This window comes from Abramis brama (assembly GCF_963993115.1).
Source record: "Abramis brama genome assembly, chromosome: 8".
Classification (NCBI taxonomy): Eukaryota; Metazoa; Chordata; class Actinopteri; order Cypriniformes; family Leuciscidae; genus Abramis; species Abramis brama.
The window spans coordinates 12,619,165-12,645,856 of NC_139970.1; the positions used below are offsets into that span (position 1 = coordinate 12,619,165).

The 26,692-nt window shown below is 37.0% G+C and overlaps 1 protein-coding gene across 3 annotated transcripts in view; it reads right to left on the reverse strand.

Moving 5' to 3' along the window:
• Positions 1 to 26,692, reverse strand: part of kalrna (kalirin RhoGEF kinase a) — a 246,202-nt gene that overhangs the window by 30,552 nt on the left and 188,958 nt on the right. For all 3 annotated transcript variants that reach the window (XM_084123061.1, XM_084123060.1, XM_084123059.1), the window contains exons 34-36: positions 21,599 to 21,845; positions 2,856 to 3,121; positions 942 to 1,085 (exon numbers count right to left, since the gene is read on the reverse strand). In XM_084123061.1, the coding sequence (XP_083979187.1) occupies positions 942 to 1,085; positions 2,856 to 3,121; positions 21,599 to 21,845 (657 nt within the window). The remainder of the gene's footprint in view (positions 1 to 941; positions 1,086 to 2,855; positions 3,122 to 21,598; positions 21,846 to 26,692) is intronic.

Here is a 26,692-nt window from a genome sequence, read left to right on the forward strand (position 1 = left end):
CACTTTGACGCTTCAAAAAGTTCATAAAGAGATTGTAAGATTAACACATATGAATTTTTTGAAGAGACTCGATCGCTTTAATTGAGCCTCTTATTCACATAGAAACATTCATCAACTCACACATCAGTTGTGGTAAACGGAAGCTCACATGGGAGAACCAATGAGGTTCATTCTCGTGTTACGCAGCACGTTTGAACTTCGGCAAGAACCAATGAGGTTCATTCTCGTGTTACGCAGCACGTTTGAGCTTCGACAAGAACCAATGAGGTTCATTCTCATGTTACGCAGCATGTTTGAGCTTCAGCAAGAACCAATGAGGTTCATTCTCATGTTACGCAGCACGTTTGAGCATCTGCATGAACCAATGAGGTTCATTCTCATGTTACGCAGCATGTTTGACCTTCAGCAAGAACCAATGAGGTTCATTCTCATGTTACGCAGCATGTTTGAGCTTCAGCAAGAACCAGTGAGGTTCAATCTCGTGTTGCGCATCACGTTTGAGCTTCAGCAAGAACCAATGAGGGTCATTCTTGTGTTACGCAGCACGTTTGAGCTTCTGCATGAACCAATGTGAATAAAAGCCTAAATTCAATCTGTTCATCATAGAAAGTGATCAAGTCTCTTCAGAAAATTTGGATTAAACCCCCTCAATTCACATGGATTAGTTTTACAATCTCTTTTATGATCTGAACTTTTTAAAGTATCAGTGGTCGTTCGTTTGGACTGTCAAAGGAGGGCCAGAAATCACTGATATTTCATGTAAAATATCCTCATATCCTCACGTGTTTTGAAGGCAAACAAAAGTCTTAAGGATTTGGAAGTCACAAGGGTGAGTAATTGATGACTGTTTTTTTATTTTTTTATTTTTGGGTGAACTAACCCATTAATAATCTATGACATCACTCTCTCAAAGCTCCTCCCCCTCTTTTCTGTCAGTGTACCTTCTCTTCCTGAGCAGAGGGGTCTTTGATGATCTCCATTGGAGGAGGGAGGGGAGTGTGCGACTCGTCCTCTGGCTCTTCCTCCCCTCCACTGTGCATTCCTGATGAAGATTTGGAGAGCGTTCCCTCTTCTTTACGCACTCTCTGAAAACACAAGAACAAGTCATTAAGCAAATTCATAGTGCATGTTAAAAGTTCTCAGACACCCCAGTTAAATTCTGTGTATCACCTTGTGGAAAAGAAGTGTGCTTAAATGTATTTAATGTGCAATTGTAGTGTACTTAAAATCTTAAAAGTATATAAAAAAAACAAAAATAAAAAAAAACTGTATTGCATAATATTAATGGAATATTATTTTATTTAAGGCATGTTATTTTATATTACATTAATAGCTAATATATTTTAAATGTACAACTTCATTATCACGAATGTGTAATTACAAATATATTTAAGTAGATGGCATAAGTTTAAACAGAAAAGGATATTTTAATTGACCATAAATGCTTATCAGTATATTCGGCATGCACTTTAACAATATTTTAAAGATAACAGAAGTAATTAAATGGGATATAAAGATGTACTTTAAGTCCTATTACGTGGGCCAAAAAATGAATTGTCAATAACATGCAATTAAGTGCTCGAAACGTTACATTAAGTTCACACTTAAGTATATTCTGTTTAAGCATATTATTTCAGTAATACATACTAAAAATATATATATATATATATATATGCTAAAATGTACTTTTAAACAATCAAATGGTCAGCCATTTACAGGAATGTCTTTGATTGTCAAAGAGTCTAGAGTGGCTTATTTACTACAGTACTAATATATGTAACTTGCTAGAACAATTGTCAGACATTAATAATACATCAAACTGTACAAATTGAGGAGATCTGTGCTATGATTGTAAGTGATGAATAATCACAATATAAAACCACAGAGCTTTGCTTTGTGGCACACAGTTTTGCATAGGTACGCACCCCTTAAAATATAGTTTATAGGACAATCATTGATAGTTGTTACTTTACAGTATATATTGAACACTGGTGTCATATTACTAAAATGTTATTTAAAAAAAAAAATTAAATAGATACAACACAAGACAATGAATTGCAGTGATATTATCACCTAACAAAACCTTTTACCTGTGATGAAATCACCGTAACACACAGCCTCGAGTGGTTTATTGTTTTATTATTTGGCTTCTATTGCACAAGTTTAAATGCTCTGAAATGATTGTTGAAGAATTTGCTGTTGCTCTGGAAGACAGCAGGCATGGTTAACATGGGCCATTGTGGTGGGGTTCACATACCCTGCTTCAAAAATACAGAGGCCCTTTTGTACCAGCACATTATATGGCACACAGCTTTAAAAAGTCAGGCTAATCATCACCCTCCGATCTGAAGGGCCATATCAGCCCTTTAATACAGCATTTATACAGCACACAGAACAAGAGGGCTACTTTTCTCTCTATGGTCATGGTTGCTTAAAAAAAAAAAAAGTGATGAGGTTATTAAACCCTCTGACGTAAATCTGCTGTCCACTGTCACCACATGCTGTTAGACGAGATGTAAAATATCATCAATAAACCTTGTTTTGGGGAATTCTTATGACAATGTAAAAATATTCTGAAAATAAACAAATGTAAATGGCGAAACTAAAAGGATAGAAGAAATGTTCTGGTCTGAATGTGTGAGAACTAGAGAACAAAAAAACAGTATAACTCTAGAGTACTTACCATTATGGTTTTGTGGACATACTGTATAGCCTACCATTGTAATATATTTCAAAAGTACCTTTGGAATACCATGGTATAAAAATATGGTAATAATTTTGGACCATAGTATCACCATTTCATCCACGTTTTTCCTCGATGTAGTATGAAAAATGAATAATTTACAGTGCAATACCTCTTCCAGGGTGTCATCCTGTAGTTCGGGTGGCCCCAGATCAATGCTCTTGCGTCCGTCACGTTTTTGCTTCTGTTTGCTAGGAATCTTCTTGATGTTGCTGCCATGACTGAGACGCCGGACAGGGCTGGTCAACCATTTCTTCAGTGTATTCCCAGAGCGCTTGGGTCCAGGGGAGCTACTCTGCAGGGAGTTCAGGGATGGCTGTGGCTGCAGTGTGGTCACGGACTCGGTCTTCCCTTCAGGACCGCTAACTGCATAGTTTTCTGTAGGACGAAGAGAGAGAAGGGTGAATGAATGTAAAGATCCCGACAGATTCAAGATTCAAGATTCAAGATTTTTATTTTTATTTGTCACATACACAGTTATAGAATATACAACCAATAGTGAAATGTAAATAGGGTCCACTCCAAGATTATACAATATTATTAAACACTAAAAATAATTAACAATTTAAGCAATATAAAGATAAAATTTCTAATAAGAAAAAATCTGTAAGCTAAACTGAGAATATTTACAGAAATGTACAGACAATAGTAACGAGGTAGTTACATAGCAGCAATGTAAAGTGCAAAAGGATGCAGTTTTGTAGCTGCGTTACAATAAAGAGCAGTCAGTGCTGAGTGCAGGCATTAATGTGCTGAGTGCAGGTATTAATGTCCAGAGTACAGATGATGTTAAGAGACCGAGTTTAGTAGCCTGATGGCCTGGGGGAAGAAGCTACTCCTAAGTCTCTGTTTTAGACCTCACACTGCGGTAGCGCTTACCAGATGGCAGCAAGTTGAAGAGACAGGTAAAGATCAGACCTAAAATAATGGTTACATACAACTTAAAGGTTAAGTGTATAATTTCTGCATCACTAAATGGAATTGCAAAACTACTAGTTGGGGAAAATGGCATTCTCAAACACTCCACCCATCAGCCCAATGGTCAGAAAAACAGACAGTCCCAACCCAACCTCACACCTCTGACGCACTGGGATACTTAAACAGAACAAAGCAACAGCGCTTTTCAGGGAACTTACACACTATGGACAGTATCTGTGGCATGCTGTTGATTACCACAGACAATATTCCACAGACTTGCCCCTCAGAAAAAAAACAAACAAACATAAAATACATTTACAGTCATGAACTTAGAATGGAAGTCTAACAGACTTCATGCGAGTTCTTTAGTAAACATGTTTATTGTTTGAGTTGTTAATTGTCCTTTTGTGGTGGGACTACTTTTCTAGGTGGGGGAACTTCTGCTTAAGCATTGCTGATGTTAAGTTGGTCATATGTCATTAACACATCACTCCTCGTGGGGATACCCAAGCCTGATTAAATGTGGTGAAGAAAGTACCAGTTCTTCACCACATTTAATCAGGCTTGGGTATCCCCACCCCAAGAATTCACACATACTACACAAATGGAAAATTGGTCTTTTTCCATTCCCATTCAAAAACACTTGAACGAGTTTAATCACTTCTCACATGTCCTTCTGACAGAAAATAAAAGCTCAACAATTCGTCAGGCTGAAAAAGAGGACATTGAATGGAGACTTGCGATCCATAACAGGAGCTCTGTTGCTGGCGAGAGCTGCCTCCAAATCATCAGTTCTCAATCTCCTTGCCTTCGACACCAGACCAACACATACTCATGTGTATTATCTTGACTCTTGGCTACTTGGAAGCTGCACTCCACTGGTTTTGACAACGATCTGTAGATCATTCTCTTCTCTCCTATCTTGATCTTAAATTAGATCTTTCAACTTATAACTTTCTAGAGGGGTGCCTCAGGGTTCGGTGTTTGGCCCTCTTCTCTTCTCAATATGCACAGCAATATCATCCAGTTTCTATTTCTGTAGTAATCAAAATCATGCCACAGATGCTGTCCACAGAGCTAAAAAAACAAACAAAATTCAAATCCAACAACATTCCTGACCAACTCTGTTAACTGGATACCAGATATCACAATTCACAGGAAATAATGACAAACATCTACAGAGCTTCAAGTATCGGTACTGCTATTCTCTATTGATGTAACTACACACACAGAGATATTGATCACCTTCCACAAATGCAAACCACACACACCTAACAAAGTTAATATTCTTCTTGTGTAGAAACTCAAACAGACATTACACAGACTATTAGACAAAGCACATTACATCTAACTCTTTGACCTTGTAACCAAGTTAAACGATATTGCTATATCAGTAAAAATTATTTTTAAATTATTTTAACAGATAGATAGCCTTTTCTTCTGTGTTATGCTGAGCGTGTGGGTTAGACAATTTGATTGGTAATCACTGAATCATAATCATTTTCGGAAATTATTTTCTAACCATGCTGGGAAAAACAACAACATTTACAGTACACACAGTGACAGTTAAAATAAGGTACACATCTAATATTAGCAGGTTTTTAATATCAGCAGCACTGTAATATAAAGGTTGAAATTTCAAACAATTTTGCATTATATCTCACTGAGGCATCACTGAACCTGTTCTATGTATTTTTTGTCTTTCGCACTTACAGACCCTGATTCGTGATAAGATTATCAAGTACCATTGCCAGCATAATAACTTGTTCTCCAAGCGTCCTGTGTGTTGATGACATCTGTGTGTGTTGACAACGGGCTTTAATGGCTGACTTATTAGAGGAAGTGACCTTGTTAGAGTTGATCATAAAGAATGTGACGAAAACATAAGCATATCTTCTCCTAAAGCACACCGATACTGTAGAAATCACAGCTGTCTTAACTGAGCATCGAACTGAACCTGAGTCCTGAAACAGCTCTTTGACGGAACGAACGCTGTTCTTCACACATACACACTGTTCTGTGTTTGTCTGGCCTGGTTTGACGGTACACATGTAAGCAGTTCATGAGAACCAGCCATCACCGGAGTGTGTTTCCAGCCACAGTGTGTGATGGAGTGTGTCCCTGTCGAGTGCTGCAGTGCTTTTTGAAGAGCGAACCTGCGTAACAAACAGACTGACTGACGACAACGTAGTCTTGTGTGTAAGTGATTATGTGTGGAGTGAAGAGAGGGTTTGATGAGAGCAGTCATTAAGCACTGCCCTTTACACACACACACACACTTCTCCTGCTGCTGCCTCAGTTGGCCGGGAGACAGACAGAGAGAGTTCTTTGTTCTTTTAAGTGGTCACATCAGAAAGCAGCATCTGGATCATATGACTAATTTTACTACAAACCAAAACTAACTCCCATGGAACTCCTATTGACACACATCAGATTCCTGCTGATGGAAAGCTACTGCAAGAAATGTTGCAGTAGATGTAAAGTAATCTCAGAAACATCTGTACTGAACAATCACATCAAAGATATATAAATAGAATAAACAGGGTTCCTGCTGATCCTTAAAAAGTCTTAAAATTATAACATTTGATTTTGAAAATTTAGGGTCATAAAAAGTCTTATTTTTACTTTACTTAAATTTTAGATGACACTTTGACTTAGACATACTGTATCTAAATACCAAATTGAAACTAATTAGCGTTAGATGATTTTTATTACTCTTTCTTTGTGGATTTGCTTGTTTATGTGACAATTCACAGCACCTACGACAGCATATTAAGTACTAAAAGAAGAGGGGTAGAAAATGGGTAAAAATAAATTAAATTGTAAGTTCATTCTTGTGCTTAGGGGTGTGCAATATGTATCGTCTATGATGATATTGTAATTATTGTTTTAACGATGTGCAAGCTGACATCGAGTATGTCAATATGCCCGCAAAATTCAAGATACGTAGGCATTTTTGCCCTGATGAGTTTTTGTCTTATAATATCATATGTAGTTTTTCCCAAATATAGAGTTACATTTTAAACACAATATTGTTTGTTTTTCCTTTATTTCGCTAACAAACATTTCAAAATGAACCCACAGCAGAACCGAGTCTCAGAGCAACACACAGCGGTGATTCGTTACTGAATAAATGCGTGTTTTGAATGAATCAGTTTAATTAATGATTAAATGACCCATTCAATAAAGACGGTCACTTGCTTCGTTCCTGAATGAATCAGCTGATTGAACGAATCGGAAAAAAGAACGACTCGCTCATTAAGACAGTGATGTGATGCCACCTACTGGCGGTTTTAGTTTCGTATTTAAAGGACCTTTTAATTAAGAAGTTAAAATTAGAAATCATTTTAATATTTTAATATTGAATAAAAAAAAATAAAAAAAAATCTCATTGCATTATGTATGTAATTGTAAATGCAGTGTAAATATATTAATGCCACTTCTGATGCCGCTTCTATGAAACTTCTGCACTGCAAAGATGATTTTTTTTAAATAATGATTTCATTTGATTCAACAGCCCTATATACTGTTATTATTCTAATTGAATTTAATTTGAATGTTAGAAATTGACAGGTGAAAGGTGATGCATACATCTATTAAGTTTAGAAAAAGAAAAAAAAACACACCCTTAAATAGGTAAAAATGCCCCTGGAAATCAATTGAACGTGGCAAATATTGCCCCTTAATAAAAAAAAGTTAATTTCTGTATGCTGTGGTCAGTTCACAGCATTGAGGATATGAATAATCTGAATGTCTTTGTGAGTAAGCCATCCACAACAGGCCTAAACCAGCCATGGCACCAGCACAAAAACACACTCGGCAAAATATCATCTAATTATTGTTATCAACAAAATCTTTGAAAGTATTGAGATATAATTTGTCACACCCCTAATGTAAAGCATTAATTTGTATTTCTTCAGGTCTTAAAAATGTCTTAAAAATTTGACTTTAAAAAATGTGCAACAACCCTGATAAAAATGCACAAATTGTGAATACAATTTGACTTGTGCGTAACTCTCCAGTTGGCTGGTTGCAATATTACATATAGTTAACATATCATAAGCATAAGTCTGACCCGCACTGATGAAAGTGACCTGAACAATTCAAACGGAAGACATACATGCTTTAATTTCCTCTTTTTTTCTACTAAAACTTAATTTAACATATTTGAAATATTTCTTGCATTAAGCCACCAAAAACTAAAATATGAAGAAGAGCACAATGTCTCTTCACGGTTTTGTGAGAAGTGCAGTTTCACTCAGAGGCAATATGACTCACGGGTTTGTGGTGTTGCGATATGCAAGTTGTTTTCCATTGTTTTCAATTCTTACAGCTCAGAATGTCTGACAGTAGATAATGTTTTCCAGATTCCTATCTATAATATATAATCATGTTGTGTGTTTGTTGCACACAGGCCTATTGAAACTCATTCCAGTGGATCTGTGCTGTAAAAATACCACACATGGCTTCTTCTGAGTGTTTGGGTGGCACAAAAGTATTTAAACACTTGACACTTGATTCACACTTCTTCATAGTGTTGCCATTTAAAAACCTGTGCTCATAAACTTAAAATAATTGTCACCTGCTTTGATATTTTGCATCTCATTCAGTGCCATTTAAGACATTTTTAAGTGTCCAAATACTTTGAGGCCACTGCGTTTTATTTTTAATTTGAACACATTTAACATGATTCACGATGAGTCAGAGCTCCCAGTGACTGATACTCCCTCCTCATACTTTTCACAAAAAGTCTAAAAAAAGTGACGATGTCATGGTCTTTAATTTGAGATGAACAATAAGACCATGAAACAACAACTAACAAACAAGCTATCATTTTTAGAAGCATATGCTCTGGACTCTAGGACGCACTATGATTTACACTCAACAACAGCTATAAAACTGTCCGTTCTGTCATGGATGCTGATTGTGGTTCCAGCTGTGCTTTCCAGCATTTCAGTCAAGCAAAAAAGCAATGATATAAAATACATTTTCACTAGCTACTGTTTTTTTTTTTTTTTTTTTTTTTTTCACAGTTTAAATAATGTGTCCTAACTCAACTTGATATGCATAGTACGGAAGCCCTGAACCGCAAGGTGAATAAAAAAAAAACAAAACAGAATACTTATCTCGTTATTTCGACAAATATTGCGTCATTTTGACATAATATCTCGTTATTTCGATATAATAAGTTGTTATTTCGAGATATTAAGTCGTTATTTCGACATAATATCGCGTTATTTCGACATAAATATTGCATCATTTCGACATCTCGTTATTTCGACATAAGTCGCTATTTCGACAAGTCGTTGTTTCGACATTTCTCGTTGTTTCGACATTTCTCGTTATTTCGACATAAGCCGTTATTTCGACATAAGTCGTTGTTTTCGACATCTCGTTATTTCGAAATAAGTCGTTATTTCGACATAATATCTTGTTATTTCGACATAAATATGTCATTTCGACATAATAACTTGTTATTTCGATATTATAAGGGGACATTCTAATATTCATTATGCCACATTTAACGTTCTAATAATGGTTTTCTATGGGTGGAAAATGCTTAACGTGAAATTAAACGCGTTGCGTTCATATTCTGGACTCATCTGATTTTTTTTGTAGTATACTTTATTATGATTTTAGTATCGTAATGATTAATAAATGCACACACAATTATCCATGAACTTGATAAATGTTGCAGATATGTTGTAGGCTACTATCCACAAACAAATTGCTTTCAACTTATGTGTGTAAAATTCTGAATTCAACGAATGTGCAGCAATTTGTACAAAGAGACATTTTTGTGAATAAAATGTTTTATTTTGTATTAGTAATCATAATTTGCGCATGCAATATTATGTCGAAATAACGAGATATGTCGAAATAAGATATTTATGTCGAAATAACGACTTATGTCGAAAAATAATGACTTAAGTCAAAATAACGAGATATTATGTCGAAATAACGACTTGTGTCAAAATAACGAGATATGTCGAAATAACGACTTATGTCAAAATAACGAGATATTATGTACAACTAACGACTTAATATCTCGAAATAACGAGAAGTTTTTTTGTTGTTGTTTTTTTCACCTTGCGGTTCAGGGTTTCCATAGCATAGAGAACTAATGAATGACGCAATTTACTTTGGCTTTTAGTTGTGACTATTCACAACAAAGGCTTTCATTCCTAAAAACTGAAAGCTCCATTCATAATCTCCTTCAGATTTACACAACTTCCTGAAACACAGAGGTGTGCGTGTACGGTTTAGTCTTCATTGAAGTAAACAGGCAGTTGTGTCCTCCTTTATCTGCTGTTGTGTCTTTGCTCTGACATTCCTGACTCACTGTCAGTAGAAACCAAGGCATGATTTATCCGTCCCAGACTGGGGTTCTTCGGAGGCGGACCGGTTCAGAAAAACATGGGAAGTCGAGACAGGCGGCATTCCATTCACAGGTGAGGAGTTTCACATGATTTAAAGTGACAACGCCTCCCGCCTCATTTCTGCTGACTGTACATTACTAAACTAATGTCCCAGTTCAGGAGGAAGAACAAGGGAATAATTCCCATGCTCCCACTTTATCTCTCACAGAGCCGTCTTCAAAGAGCCACTAAAGCTCTTCTGATGAAAAGAGGATTTGAACTAATTTAGTCTTCAAAGCCTGAAGGAGTCATGTTCAAACATCAGCCCTGGACAGACAGGACAGACTGCACATTTACAGATCATGTAACACGAGTGATGTACATTACACCTGCTATAATAAAGAGTCAGTCAGGGACATCCTGCTAGCAAATCTGATAGTAAAAAAACAAAAACAATACAGAGAGTGTCTCAATAAATCATAGCTAGAACAAAATCTGGCTAGCAAGGATGGGAGGTTTGACAAATCTTAACTAATTTTAACTAATAATAACTAATTTTATAAAATGGACAGTTTCGTCACTAAGATCTATCTGATTGGATGAGCTGAGTGTTAGAAGCCACTGTAAAACAGATGATTTATAGTGCTTGATAGACTCATGTTAAATCATAAAAAAAAGTCCCCCTTTCAGGATACTGTATTTTAAAGAAAACTTTGTAAAATCCAAATAATCTTTGCAGATCATTATTGGAAGGGGTTTAAAGAATGTTTGTCATGCTTGTTCAGTGAACCATAAACAATAATTGCACATGCACCTGTGGAACAGTCCCTATAGTCCCCCTGCAGTCATATGCGGTTACATATTTTTCCTTTAAAGAAATCCACTCGTTGACGATCACACGTTGATCTGATTGGTTACAAGGCAGTTTGTGACGTCAGAAACACCAGAGATTTCAAAGTGTGTTTTTGAGACTGTCTTTGGTTCACTGCAGTTTTAAGGAGAAAATACTCAGCAATGGTGTCGACTTATGAATTTACACATGGTTTGTCTTAAAGCATATTAAAAACACCACATAGACTTATATAAACAACATTAAAAGCTGGATTTTCACCTCAGAGACACTAACAGTTTACAGGTGGTAGACAATTAAGACCACAGTTCCAATAATTTAGGACACTAAAAGACCATTCTACCGACTCTGACAAACACCAGGAGAAAGATGTCCAGTGTCTCTGATCACCTTTGTGAACATGCCATTATCCAGGAGTTATGAGGACTGCAGATGTGAACAGAGCAATAAACAGCAGTATCTGTGATGCAAGAAGCCTAAGACAGTGCTATATGGAGACAGTTGATCGTCCTTGTAGTGCCAAACCACGTTACCACATGTCCCGGCCAAACATGTTCGAGAACTTGCAAGTGCCTTAAGCCCCTTTCACACAGCGCGTTGATCCCGGGAAATTGACGTAAAATTGCTAGAGTGCCTTCTGTGTGAATGCAAACACGTCCCGGGATTGATGCCGGGATGGGGACCTAGTAACATTGCCGGGATCAGTCCCGGAGCGCGCCCTGTGTGAACAAAAGCCAGGACCAATGCTGTAAGGGATGATGCACGTGCCATTGCAATGACGTAGTCATCTGCGACTCTGTTGCTCTTAGAAGAAAGTTTGTGTTCGTCATCAACAAAGAAAGAATGAAGCAGAGACCAGGGAGCTCCTTACTATCCACACTGAAGCTGAGATCGTTCGCCAGCTTTGTGGAACGGTGCGCGATGCGTTAGTGTACGACCGAATCCGGAAATCATTTCGATGCGTACGTTACACGTCACATCCTGACGTCACGTGTCTTTACAGGATCTTTACGGGATGTGTGTGAACGCACTCACAGATTCCAGAACATCACTGGCAGTGTGAATGAACCAAAATCAAATGATCCCGGGACACATTATCCGTGTATTTTCCGAAATCTCTGTGTGAAAGGGGCTTATGTGGAAGAGTGGAGTAACAAGAACTGGCGATTCTGGTGCGGTCCATGAGGAGGAGATGGAAACTCCAGATCCTGACTGATACTTTTGATATTGACCCCTTCTTTGTTCGGGGGTTAATTATTCCACTTCTGTTTGTCAAAAGTTTGTGAAATTTGTTCAGGTTGTGTCTCAGTTTTTTTTTTTTTTTGTGTTCATACAAATATTTACACGTGATAAGAAGTTGAAAGTTGAACAGTTGAAAGTGAGAGGGCGTTTCTTACAAGTGTCTTGTTTTGAGACATGCTTAATTTTCCAATATATCCACATAACTTTTTCATTTGCAAGACTGTAAAGCATGCAAAGCAGCCTGTGCACACTGGACGCCTTTCTACATAATGCACCGTATATACTGCGATACGGTCCAGTCAGCTAGCCAATTAATTCTGCTCCTTGTCAACTACTTGAAGATCACGTGACTTAAGTTGACAACATGAGCAGCATGAATCTGTAAATACTGACTCAATCTAGTCAACTATGTTTCTTGATAACCATTTGTAGGACCCAAAACAAGATTTTAAGCCCCCATACACTCAGAAACATTTGATGGGTCCTACATGGTAGCCCTGACTAGTCATTAAGCAAAAGCGATTAGAACTGCACACACTAGTTAGAGGAGTTAGTCTGGGGTGCTGTGGCATATAATGGGAAAATCTCAGGGCCGACAATCAAAAGGTTTCACAAGGAGTAAACCTTAAACATGACAAAAATATGACCCATTGTGCCCTCGAAGAGAATCTCAGATTACCACAGGAGGCTGAACCTGTAATAAGTGCAATGCAATGGTGCATTCACGCCATAATTACTAGATGACAACTCGAATGTTTCACTCAAAGCTGTTCTCGTCCTTGGACTCGCAATTATACGTTACTGCGGCAACACTACTAACACCAAAACGAATGTGGAAGTTGAATTAATAGACAAAACCAGAAAGAAAAAACAAGTATCATTATATAATAAACAGAACATTAATAAAAAGAGTTTATTAATTAGTTTATTTAGTAGGACTTCACACTCTACATTAAACTATATGTCTCCTTCTACATGTAACTATATGTATGTCTTTCATTTATTTTCCGATTTTCAGCATCCTTTTACATTATGGCAAATGTAACAAAGCGAGGTCTGAAGTGTGAGATGTGCGCGCAGGAAGTGGAAAAAAATAGCCTATGACACCAGAGCGAGACAGAATCTCACTGGAATGGAGCTGAAAAATATACATAAGATGCATCCCCCCTCGAAGGCCGACTGCATCCCAGCGGCGCGGTGAAGGCTGTCCCAATTCAAAGGCTCTTTCGAATGCGGCCTACAAATGCATCTTTAGTTTCCTGGACTGCGAAGGATCAAACGAGTGGATCCTTCACAGCCTCGCCTATCCCAAGATTCATTGCGTGCAGGTGACGACTGGACTTTTTGAGAGAAAATGGTGGATTATGCTTTTAAATGTGTATTTGGTTTTCAATTTACACACATATCTAACGATACAAATGCACAAAATACAAACAACATTAAAGCGGTTCAAATGTTGACTTTTATCATAGCAAGATGTGATTTTATAGATAGTTTAGACTCTTTATTATGTACATAAATGGGCCTAGGTGAACATATTTTCATCCCTGTTTTGTTTTCAGACAGTTGAATATAACTGGACAATATTGCCAGTTTGCATCTGGCAATATTGCACCTATAAACACACTGCTAATTGACTATATACTTTCTAGAAATGGCAAGATAAGCATTTCAACTTCCTCCGTTCGATTTAAAGCTGAAACCCCATACAAACCAAAACCTGAGTTAATCAGTATGGAGAGGGAGAGAGAGAAAGAGCACTTTAGTCCACGTAAGAGAGGAGAAGAGAGGTACTTCACCCTGTCATCAACACACACACACACACCAACAAGCCTCATCTACCCATGACACAAGACAGAGTAAACATCCCAGAGCACTGCGGCCCTACAGTCAATATCATTTCAAACCACCAGCCAGAGATATGAAACGCATGCAAGATAAAACTAATTATGTTTCAGATCCATCCCAAAAAGTGCACTGCACGTTGACATTGTCCAGCAGTGTCATCGGTTTCTGTAGTGTGAAATGCTGTATTTCAATAAAACCATTTAGATATTTAATCTAAAACCATTTTGTATTTATTATTAACAGTTTTTTTTTTTTTATGTGCTCATCTGTATGGAATATTTGACTTTCATTTATCATTTCATTTGTCTCAACGCAGGACTATGTAAATTAACTGCAAGTACTGTATTTGATTAAAATACTAAAATATACAACCCAGGCTCATTGAAAAAAAAAAAAAAAGTGACGCTAGAAGTGTGTTCAGTTTTATCTGAAACAGATTTAATGACCGGTGAATTACAGTTGTTGCTGTTTTATTGCCTCTAGTGTTCATTTCAGCTGGAAACTGCAGTGATTTGTATGTATTTATACGTGTTTTGGGAAAATGTAAGTAGAGGTATGTTTATCCAATGAGCCGATGTTGAAATAATCTATTATTGTTTGTAAAAAAGTGGCACACTTTAGCATACTTTTAAAAGAGTACTTGTTACGGAAATAATATACTTTAAAAGAACATACTTGTGCAAACTACATTTTCATTTAATTTTAAATAAGATGCATTGTCGAACTTAAAGAGTGTTTTTAACCCACTTAAGTAGCACTTAAGTCCATTTTTACATGCAATTTTAAATATTTAAATATATTTGTATTTACATATTTGTAACAAAGCTAGTACATTTAAAATTAACTTACAACTTTAACATTTAACTTTACATCAAATAACACACTACAATTAAAAAATATATAATTAATTATTAAATAAAGTAATTTGCATGTGCTTTAGTATGCTAATCAACACATCAAATTAAGTGTATTTAAAGCACAACAAAAGATTTTTAAAACAATGTACTTCAAAGTACATTTTAAAAAGTGCACTTTAATTTCATTAATACCATATTATCTGCAAGTACGTTTTTTAAGCTTCTCAAGTACACTTCAAGTGCACATTCAATACATTTAAGTGAACTTTTTTAATAAACTAGGGATTCATAAACTAAAGAAACAAGTCACAAAACTAAACTAGCTCAATGCAAAATACATACATCATACGTATAAAGCAACTGTTGTGCAGCAAACTTGCACTGACTCTCTACATTAGTTCAGCACAGATCAGTTCTAGAACAGCGTCTATGAAACCCACCTCCCACATGACAGCAGCAGCAACATTTCTCGAGAATCCAGCCACAGCAGGAGCGCACACCCTTATCACTCCTCATGACCGCTCAGAGACGCATGCCTCAACACAGAGAGATGTTCCGGGAGGACTGAGTAATTACTCTCATTCAGCCTGACTTTACCTCATCCACAACAGAGAGAAGGGGGCGGAGCGACAGAACTCGCTCTCATGTTTCACTTTCTGACCAGACAAAAGCCACAGTCAGTATGCTGTATGTGATAACATGAACCCATGACAATGTGTCCTGCTGTAGTACGCTTACGGGACACCACAGGGGTCGCTACGCTCCCTTTCTCTTTTCTCTCTCAAGCACTTAAATGAGAAGCTCGTGGAAAAGAAAGCATGCATTCCCATGCAGATAACGCGAGCTGAACTTCTGAACTGGATCAGAGAGAAACGATTCACTGATGCTTAAAGTTCATCACAGAATAAGTGAAGATTACATGAAATTAATACAGAATGGCTGGACATTTGTTTGCAGGTTAAACTGTGTTATCAGGAGACCTGTCACCTGCTTTATGTGTCGCAATACTGCATTTCTGGAATAACTGGAATCAACAGAGCAATTATAAAAAAATAAAAAAAACGTACCAGACAAACCTGTTTCAAAGTAATAAACTAAACATTTAGGTCAGAAAGATTTAGAGAACTTATAAGTGCAACAGTCATTATGTGCAGTAGCCCCCAAAAAGTGTTTAAACATCTAAACCACATGTGGATCATGTTGATATATTCTGAATGTACTAAATTGCAACTTCATTATTACAAATGTGTGATTACAAATATACACTATGCACTTATGTTCTACTGGTGATTTTGTTCACCAGTCTGTCAAATTATTAAATAAGAGTAGCGGGTCTAAGCAAGCCTCAAGGTTTCAGAAAAGAGGAAGGAAGTGTTCAAATTGATGCAATGCAACCATGTTCTGTACTTGTGTATTGTCATTATACTGTTGGTGTTTATTTTATTGTAATGCATTGTATTTGTGTGGTATTGACATGTATTGATGTGAGACAGTGTACATTGTGGGATGCAAGACAATTTTTGGAAGTGGGTAAAAAAAACAACAGCTAATTATATTTAATATAAATTTAAACTTTAATACATTTTCATTTAATTGCAATTAACATACAATTTAGAGTCCGAAAAAAACACACATGCAGTTTGCACCAAAGTATTTTCTTTTTAAGTATATTATTCCCTTAAAGGTGAAGTATTTTCTGCGACACTAGTGACAGAACTACAAAACAAACATTGCAAACGCCCCTTTCACATGTCATGCCTCCCCCAACTCACAAACACTTGTGCTTGTGAAGGCGTCTCAACAGGTAAAAGTAGGCTACTTTCAATAAAAGTATCTTACATATTAGGAGTCCTTTTTAGCTGTGTTGCTATGCGTCATGAGTAAGCAACTGAGTATGCTAACAGTGTCTAGAGCGAGCGTTTCGCTTATAACAAACCCATCCAGTGGGCACATTTTTTGACATGACGCGCCACAACTCTTTGAGGCCGTCTAAACTGGACACATCAAATTAAACATTATAAACGGGTACATTTGCCTTTCTAAACGGGTGCATGATGATGCTGTATGGTATTGAAGCATCCATTGTAGAGTGTTGCATCACAATGTTCAAGACCGGTTTAATCTTTGAAGGACTAAATGCAAATTTGGCTTGCACTTCTGCTACCAAAGCTGAATGTTTAACGCATCAGCCATGGTCCCGTACTGCATAAACACTCTCTGGCTCCGCCTGCTACAGAAGCCACATCCCAAACTCACACTACAGGCCCTATTTTAGCTATCTAAGCTCATGATCTAAAGCACACGGCGCAAGTGCACTTAGGGCGTGTCTGAATCCACTTTTGCTGGTTTAACGACGGGAAAAATGGCCGGTGCTCCCGGCGCATTGTCTAAAAGGGTTGTCCCTATTCTCTTAATGAGTAATGGGTGTGTTTTGGGCGTAACTTGCAATAATAAACCAATCAGAGTCTCATCTACCAATCCCTTTAGAAGCCAGTTGCGTTCGCGCCATGGCGTATTTGCTATTTACATGGCAGAATTTGCAAACGGAAAAACGCTTCTCTAGCGAGGAAATGGATCTGCTTGTACACGAGGTTAAAGCACAAGCAGACCATCTACGGGACAAGCCGGATTTCACCATATCTTTATCAAATCAAATCAAATCAAGTATATTTGTATAGCGCTTTTCACAATACAGATTGTATCAAAGCAGCTTCACAGTATTAAAATAAAATAATACAACAAAGTTTGTTTCTAGTGGAATTTATTGATTGATAGAATAAAATTAAATATCCCCAAAATATCCCCAACTGAGCAAGCCAAAGGCAAAGGCAATCTTTATGTACACAATAATAATCTTTTACACTGTAATCCTTTTATTTTTAATATTTGGCTGGTTTGTGTGCTGCTGTGCGTCCCTGTGTGTGTAATAAGCAGAGTGTATGCGTGTTGTGGACCGGCCTATAACGCGCTCTTTAAATAACAAAAAAAAATTTGCGCCATTGACTTTAGACCAGGTTTTTGTTGGTCAATGGCGCAGTCTATTTCTATTGCCTCAAAATAGAAAGGCGCCAACAATGCGCCAGAACACACCTCGTTTTCAGACCAGCAGCCCATGGGTCCACAAATGGGCGCAAATGCATTTGCTATTTAAACAACGTGATACAGGACATGAAAATGATAATTGCGTCGGGCTGAAACTAGCAAAAAGCACTTGCGTCGCGCCTGGCGCTGCATTGTGCCGGGTTTATGATAGTGCCCTGTAGGTTGAACTGGAAAGAGATTGACGGATCTGGTCCGGACCACTCTCAATATTTTGATGGTGCCTGGGAGGCTCAGCGTTTACACTTTTGGGGGAGATAAATGCATAAAATGAACAATAAACTTGGCTAAGAGAATGTATTTAAACAAACAAATCATATATATACACTTCACCTTTAAGCATCTTTTTAAAAGTATTCGGGTGCATGATTCTTAGTTTTCACAAGTGTGATGATTAAAGCTCAGAGCTGGTCTGCTGGTTCTTTAACTTCCACTTAGACGGCAACAGATTGAAACCCAAACCTTCTGCTGACCGTGAGATGCATTACACTTATACAGGAAACATCTTGAATCAAAGTCAACATCTAGATCAGCATCTCAGAGTACATGTGCTGGTCTGGGATGTGTCTTATTACAGCTGCGTAGTGTTCAGAATGACATCCAGCCCTACACATTTCAGTCTTAGCTGGAAAGCTTCATGAAATAGAGAATTAAACAGAATTCAGCTAAAGTTGTAATATGTTCCAGTTCTGCATGGACACTGCCTTCATTTCCATATGAGCCGTCTCGGCAGGTGCTCTACGTTAGGCCCTTTTTGCATTTTGCAGTGGAATCTTTATGGTAATGACACAGTCTTCTACCACATCAGACAGGAGGAGTTATGCAAATCAGTCTCAGCTAAAATAGACCCAATATTAAAAGCGCAGTACAAATATATCTCTTTCGCACACCTCTGCACGCCAACACAATGAAACCACTTATCTGACTAGCCTGACCTCAAATTCAACAGACTAATGAATGAATGCAGAGGGAAACTGTCACATCTAATGCTAAACGCATCCCTAAGATCTAAACTTAAACAGGCAACATTCTCAGAACGTTGGGTTTATCAAAGTTATGAACAAACACTCTTCCAGGAATGTTAATAGAATGTTCCATTAAAGTTATCTGGTCTTTTCTAACTTCCTCAAAGTTATTTATACAATGTTCAAATAATGTTTGTTTTTTTGTTTTTTTTTCTGAAAATGGTTTTTTAGTTGTAACGGCACTTTTTAGAGAATATCAAATGTAAAGTTCCTAAAACGATAAAACAGAATGTTTGCTGTAATGTTCACATCACCAAGAAAAAGTTTTAAATAATTTTTAGAAAAATTTGAACATTGAACTTAACCGTTCGCAAAACGTTCTTAGAACAGATTTCTGTAAACTGGGTCGCTCCATATAAAAACATTTGGCTGATAATTCATGAATTATTCTTTATCTCGAGGCTTCAGGAAGCTATATAATAAAACCCTGACATTTCAAGAAAATAAAACAGATTAACAGAAAATAAAAGATGTGCTGATTGGAAAATGCAACACACAAAGAAAATGGAATATCCCACATTCCACAGAGAAGTTTTATTGCTTTCTATTTTTAGGGTGTTTCAGTGTGAGTCACATGTTTTTTAGTCAATAACGATGACACTTTACTTTGTTCCTTTATTAAACACAATGGGGAAAAGTCTATAGCAGTGGAGGCATCACATTTAAGCACATTTAAGTAATCTTAAGGCCCTCTGGTTGAGAACCACTGGTCTATAGGGGTGTAGTTCTACAATCAGTAAATTGACTATTTATTTCCTTAATTTGTGTTTTTCATATTATTGTGCATGATTCAAACAAATCCAGTCAAGTCCCGCCCTATATTATTTCCTGATCCTGATTCACTCCGAAATATTCCACATTATAAAAGTGATATGAATGCTTTCCATTTTGACATTAAACTAATCTTTACAGCTTTATCCTGTGAGCTGGAGATCATGCTAATGTTAAACAAGGGCACATCACTGTTTTGGGTAAACGGCCTCATTGTATCTGTCTAAGTAAATCTAAGGAGAGGCCACTCATGTCACTGGAAACAAACAGCAAGTCTACCCAGCATCATCTGTTTAATAATGGCATCAGGACATCATGTCACTAGCGCAGACAAACATGCTAATGCTGTGTGAAACATTAAAGGAATACTCCACTTTAAAATGAAAATTCTGTCATCATATACTCACCCTCATGTTGTTTCAAACCTTTATGAATTTCTTTCTTCTGCTGAACAGAAAGGGAGATATTTAGAAGAATGTCAGTAACCAGACAGTTTCTGGTCTCATTGACTTCCATAGTAGGAAAAAAATATACTATGGAAGTCAATGGGACCCAGAAACTGTCTGGTTACTGACATTCTTCTAAATATCTCCCTTTCTGTTCAGCAGAAGAAAGAAATTCATAAAGGTTTGAAACAACATGAGGGTGAGTATATGATGACAGAATTTTCATTTTAAAGTGGAGTATTCCTTTAAGAGCTCTTTGAGAGTCAATTCCCAAATCTAATATCTATTACCAAAGATATGGTGCCATCTAGAGGACAACGTGTGTAGTGTCACTGCAGTCACTCTACTATGACAGGAAAATGCATTGCACTCAACAAACAATTTGGAGTTAATATCAAAAGCAATTTCAACATCTCCTCCTTGACTCATTATTTGATCAGACTGCCAAAATATGTTTTTATATAACAGTATTTTTTTATTTTATTAAAACCTATACAACCTTTATACACTACGTTTAATAGTTTGGGGTCAATAAGATATATTTTTAAAGAAATTAATACTTTTATTCAGCAAGGATGCATTGAATTGATCAAAAATGACAGAAAAGACATTTATATGTTATAAAAGATTGTGTAACTTTATATTAGGTGTCCTGATTTACTATATACTTACATAAAGGTACACATGTTAGGTACGCTGTACTTATTGTGTTGATGTTGTATTGCAAAACTATTTTGCTGCTATTGAGGTGATACGGGTAAGGTTAGGACAGGTTTGATGGGATGGGTTGGTTTAAGGTGTTAGGGAAGGTCAACTGTGTAATTACAGATGTATGTACAGAAAATAATACATGCAGGTAGTTTTTAAACAAGTACAATGTAAAAAAAAAATACATATGTATATAATAAGTGCATTGTATCAAATTATTAATTTAAATGTTTTTACAATACATAGTTAAAGACAAGTGGGAACCAAATAAATACTGTTCTTTTAAACTTTGAAAATGTATCAGAAATATTAAACTGTTTTCAACAATGATAATAATAAATGTTTGAGCAACAAATCATCATATTAGAATGATTTCTGAAGGATCATGTGACACTGAAGACTGGAGTAATGATGCTGAAAATTCAGCTTTGATCACAGGAATAAATTACAATTTTATAATATATGAAAATAGAAAACATTTTAAAATGTAATACAATTTCACAGTATGAACGTTTTATTCTATTTGTGATCAAATAAATGCAGCCTTGGTGAACATAAGAGACTTAAGCATAAACATAAGCCAAAGACCCCAAAAACAGTAGTGTGTACAAAAATAACCAAAAACGTAAGGGAATGTTTATGAACATATATCGCATACTCAACTTCAACTGAACACATAAGCAGAACAGAGAATCTCCAGCTGGTTCAGAAAAGCCTGCTCTTTTTTCTTACCTTTGCCCGCTGGGAAAAAGCAGTCCATCTCCACACTGCTGCGCGAGTGCGAGATGCAGAGAGCGCTGCTGGGTACCAGTCCCTCCTGAGACGGGGTCTTGTCTGTGGTCCGGACCAGACACCATCCCGGCCGGTCTCCGGGACGCTCCAACAGCTCCACCGTCTGACCGGTCTGGATGCTGAGCTCAGACGTGCTGCTCGACACGAAGTCCTGCAGGACCACCGTCAGCTCACACCCTCCAGAGAGCTGCACACACAGAGGAACACACTGCTTTTAATGGACTGGAAAACATGTGATTTAGGGCTGGGCGAAATACCGGCAGAGGCAGACACCATTAAAGTATAACGGTGAGCGGTTACATATCACAAAACAAGTCATTTAAAAAGCGCTGAAGCGCAATAAGCTGTGAACGAGAGCTTATTTCAGTATATGCGCTCTGTCTGAGAGATTAAAAGCATAGTTCACCCAAAAATGAAAATTAGCCCATGATTTACTCACCCTCAAGTCATCCTAGGTGTATATGACATTCTTCTTTCAGTCGAATACAATCGTAGTTATATAAAAAAAAAAAAAATGTCCTGGCTCTTCCAAGCTTTATAATGGGAGTGAATGGCTGTTTCTGTTTTGAAGTCCATAAAAGTGCATCTATCCATCATTAAAGTGCATCTATCCATCATTAAAGTGCTCCACATGGCTCAGGAGGGTTAATAAAGGCCTTCTGAAGCGAACGGGTGCGTTTGTATAAGAAAAATATTCATATTTACAACTTTATAAAGTAAAATAACTAGTTTCCGGCCAAACGAACATACAGATTCGACTTAAGTCTAAAGCACAACTTATGCGAGTAATGCGACGTACTGCTGATATTTACACTACGCCATGATGCACTACGCTACTTCTGACGTCATAAGTTGCGTAAGTTGCGCTTTAGGCATAAGTAGACTGCATATGGCCGTTAGCCAGAAGCTAGAATTTTACTTTGTAACATGTTAAATATGAATATTTTTCTATTACGCATCGCTTTACTTCAGAAGGCCTTTATTAACCCCCCAGAGCTGTGTGGAGCCCTTTTATGATGGATAGATGCACTTTTATGATGGATAGATGCACTTTTATGATGGATAGATAGACTTTTATGGACTATGAGACATTGGACATTATGGACACTATGGACATTCACTGCCATTATAAAGCTTGGAAGAGCCAGGACATTGAAAAAACACGCTTTGAAATCGCTGGTGTTTCTGACGTCACAAACTACCTTGTAACCAATCAGATCAACGTGTGATCGTCAACGAGTGGATCTCTGAGCTGGTGTGAGTGAGTGGAGGCGGGGCTCATTAGCATATTCATAGATCCACATATACTAAATGAGACAAGGGTGTAGAGTTACATTCAAGCTGTTTTAAGGCATGAAGACAAATTTTCAAGGAAAAAAAACTTTTAAATATGTATTTTTGGTGATCAAAGATGAGTTTAAAGGGATGAAATTATTGACAACAGGGAGACTTTAAGTGAATGTAAACAGTTGAGAAAGAAAGCATGTGTTTATTAGATCAGTGCAGTCAATCTTAAAGTCTGCTCACTGCTCTTGACCGAATCCCTTTTGTAACTTTAATAAGAATAACTTACATTCATTGTGGTTTTTTTTTTTTTTTTTTTTTGTACATTGAATTCGTTTTTACAATTTATGTAGTATTTATTAGATATTTATTTTACATTTATTTTAAATTTTTTTTTTACTTTAAGCTAGTATTATAAAAATATAGTATAAAAATCTTATTTAAAAAAATAACTATATTGTAATATCAATCGTTATCGTGAAGTAAAATCACTCATATCGTGATTTTGATCATATCACACTGTTATAGTACAGACTCTTCACAAACCAGAAACTGATTCCTGATCAGATGTGGCATTTCGGTAATGATTCAAGAAAAAAACGTGTGTGTGTATGTGTGTGTGTGTGTGTGTGTGTGTGTGTGTGTGTCAGGGGACATTATGGCTGCTGAGGACATTATAGAACATGAACTCTGGTCAGAGTGTACATCTGTTATCAGTTTTACAGCTTTACTTCTCAAGCTCTCAAATATTAACAGCGAAAAGACTAGCCTGAAAACATGAAAACATGCACATGTACAATATTGTTTTTTGCAAACCCATGCGTTTTATCATTATTGGTTTAACACAGATCTTAAGACAGCAGTAAAGGTGTCATGAATAAGGTCTGAGCTGTGACTAGGCCCTGGATATTGGGCTGTAGTTTAAAAAAAATTTGCATTTTAATTTATTATTTAATTTTGGAAAAAGCAAGAGTTACGTATAAAGGTAAATCATATAATAATATATGGCCACTTTATTATGTACACCTGTTCATTAATGCAAATATCTAATCAGCCAATCACATGGCAGCAACATTTAGGCATAGACATGTGCTGCGTCTGAAATTGCATACTGTATAGAAGGTACTACATTTGGTTGGAAACTTGCTCTGCAACCATTAAAAATGCATGTTCTATATAGTATGAATGTGTGTAGAATTAATGAAAATCGGAATACGGAATAGCTGCCCTTTTAAAGTGATACTCTACCGTTTTTTCATATTAAACTATGTTATTCCCTTAACTAAGACGAGTTGATACATACCTCTCTCATCTCAGTGCGTGCACTTAATCGCTCTGGCGCGCGGTGACACTCTAATAGCACTTAGCTTAGCCCAGTATATTCAATGGTATCTAACAGCAATGAATTTAGAAGTGACCAAACACATCAACGTTTTCCCTATTTAAAAACAGTTACACAAGTAGTTATACGACCAAGTATGGTGACACAAAATAAAACGTGGCGCTTTTCTAAGCGGGTTAAAAAGGATAACTATAATGTATGGCGTAATAGCACTTTTGGAAGTACTTCAACTGGCGCAGTAAAAAGTCACGCCTGATCCTCTTTCCGCTATTGACAGAAGTGAGAGGAAGAGGATCAGGCGTGACTTTTTACTGCTTTTACTGCGTTTTATTTTGTCTCACCATACTTGGTCGTATAACTACTCGTGTAACTGTTTTAAAATAGGGAAAACGTTGATGTGTTTGGTCACTTCTAAATTCATTGCTGTTAGATACCATTGAATATACTGGGCTAAGCTAAGTGCTATCAGAGTGTCACCGCGCGCAAGAGCGATTGAGTGCACGCACTGAGATGAGAGAGGTATGTATCAACTCGTCTTAGTTAAGGGAATAACATAGTTTAATATGAAAAAACGGTAGAGTATCCCTTTAATATAATTAATTTGTTTGACAAAAACTTTCCTTAAGCCTTTATCTGACCGAATTCTTCTGTGCTCTAAATCACTGACAAACGTTTCGACAGTTCGATAATCTCTGTTCAGTTTTTGCTAAATATTAGTTGGGCACCAACCCACGAATAAACAGCGAGAGCATTTGTAGTACTGTATTTTAACTTCTTTTTTTTTTTCTGAAGAAAATAAAGTGGTGATTGCATGTAAAACATAACATGTTGAAAGGGTAGAGTATTTCAAATACCTCGGCATTACTTTGGATCAAAATCTCAACTTCAACCAGCGCACTCTAGGGGTTTACAAGTGCTGTCAACAAAGACTGACAGATATTCATAAACTTAGACGTCTGTTCAGCCACGTCTTCTTTTATATCGCAGGTTTATTGAGCCAGTCCTTACTTGTGGTGCCAAAACATTTGTTTTTTTTTCATATGATAACAGTTACCAACAAGAACAAATTCTTAAAGATAACTTATTTAGCAAGTAAAATTATTGGTATCCCTACCCCTAATTTATCGGATAGTGTCTCGACATTCACGTTGCGAAAGACAAAAAAATCTTAAACGACTCCCATTTTACAAATATTTTATCCCCCTGCCGACTGACCGTAGGTATAGGTTACCAATGTGTAGAAAGGCCAGGTATAGTAAGAGTTTTGTTCCTGTATCTATACGAGCTCTAAATACACAGGAAATCGGCCATTGATAAGTGATGTATGCTCTCTTGTTGTTGTTTTTTTTTTTTTTTTTTATGTCAGCAACTATTTTTGATGATATTATGATATGTTATGTGTGTTTTTGTTATGTACGCATTTACGGTGGAAACAAATTTCCTTACGAGGACAAATAAAAATCTAATCACTGTGAGTGGTAAAAAAGGAAAATAGGAATAAGAGTGTTCTGGGTGATTGCTGGGGTGTTGCTAAGTGGTTGCCAAGGTGTTCTATGTGGTTGCTAGCGCATTGCAATGGTGTTCTGAGTTGCTAAGGTGATCTGGGTGGTTGTTAAGGTGTTTTTAGTGATTGCTAGGGTGTTTCTAAGGTGATCTGCGTGGTTGCTAATTGATTGTTATGGTTTTCTGAGTGGTTGCGGTTTCGAAGTGGTAGTTAATGCATTGCAAGGGTGTTGTGATTTTCTAAGGTGTTGCTAAGGTGCTCTGGGTGGTTGCTAGGGTGTTGCTAAGGTAAGGCTAGGGTGTTCTGAGAGATTGACTACTAGTTCAAGTTAAAAGAGTCCATCCCTTTGTCTCTATGATATTCTGGTCTCCTCTTTTTTCACACATCCACCAGGCAAAAATCAAAAGGGCATGCAATCATAAAAAGTTGCATGATGAATTGTAATGCGTGTTAGGGGTTTGCTGAAATCTAATAATAAAACATCACCAGAGGATCTGCTCGAAGACTCAAGGCAACAGATGGAGGCACAAACAGGTGTTAATCACATGCATTAACACTCAGACATCTGCTGAATGAGCCAGCAAATCATGAAGAACTCTTCAATAACCACACAGACTTAGAGACAGGTGACTGAAACTCTCCGTCAAACACACACACAATCTCCTCTAATCTCTCTGAGATGTGCAGCCAATAGAGGCTTCAGACCACCGGTCCCTCTTTCCTCCGTCTACCACTTCTGAGACGCATGGCTTAAGAGCAGAAGCAATCAAAGCTCTTTTAAAATAAACTAGTGAAGATTGTCCCACTCGGATCTGCAGCTCCACACCTAAAGAACACAACTATCATTCCAATACACTGCTTGATCACTGCATTCAATCATAAAAAAATTTAAAAAATACAAATA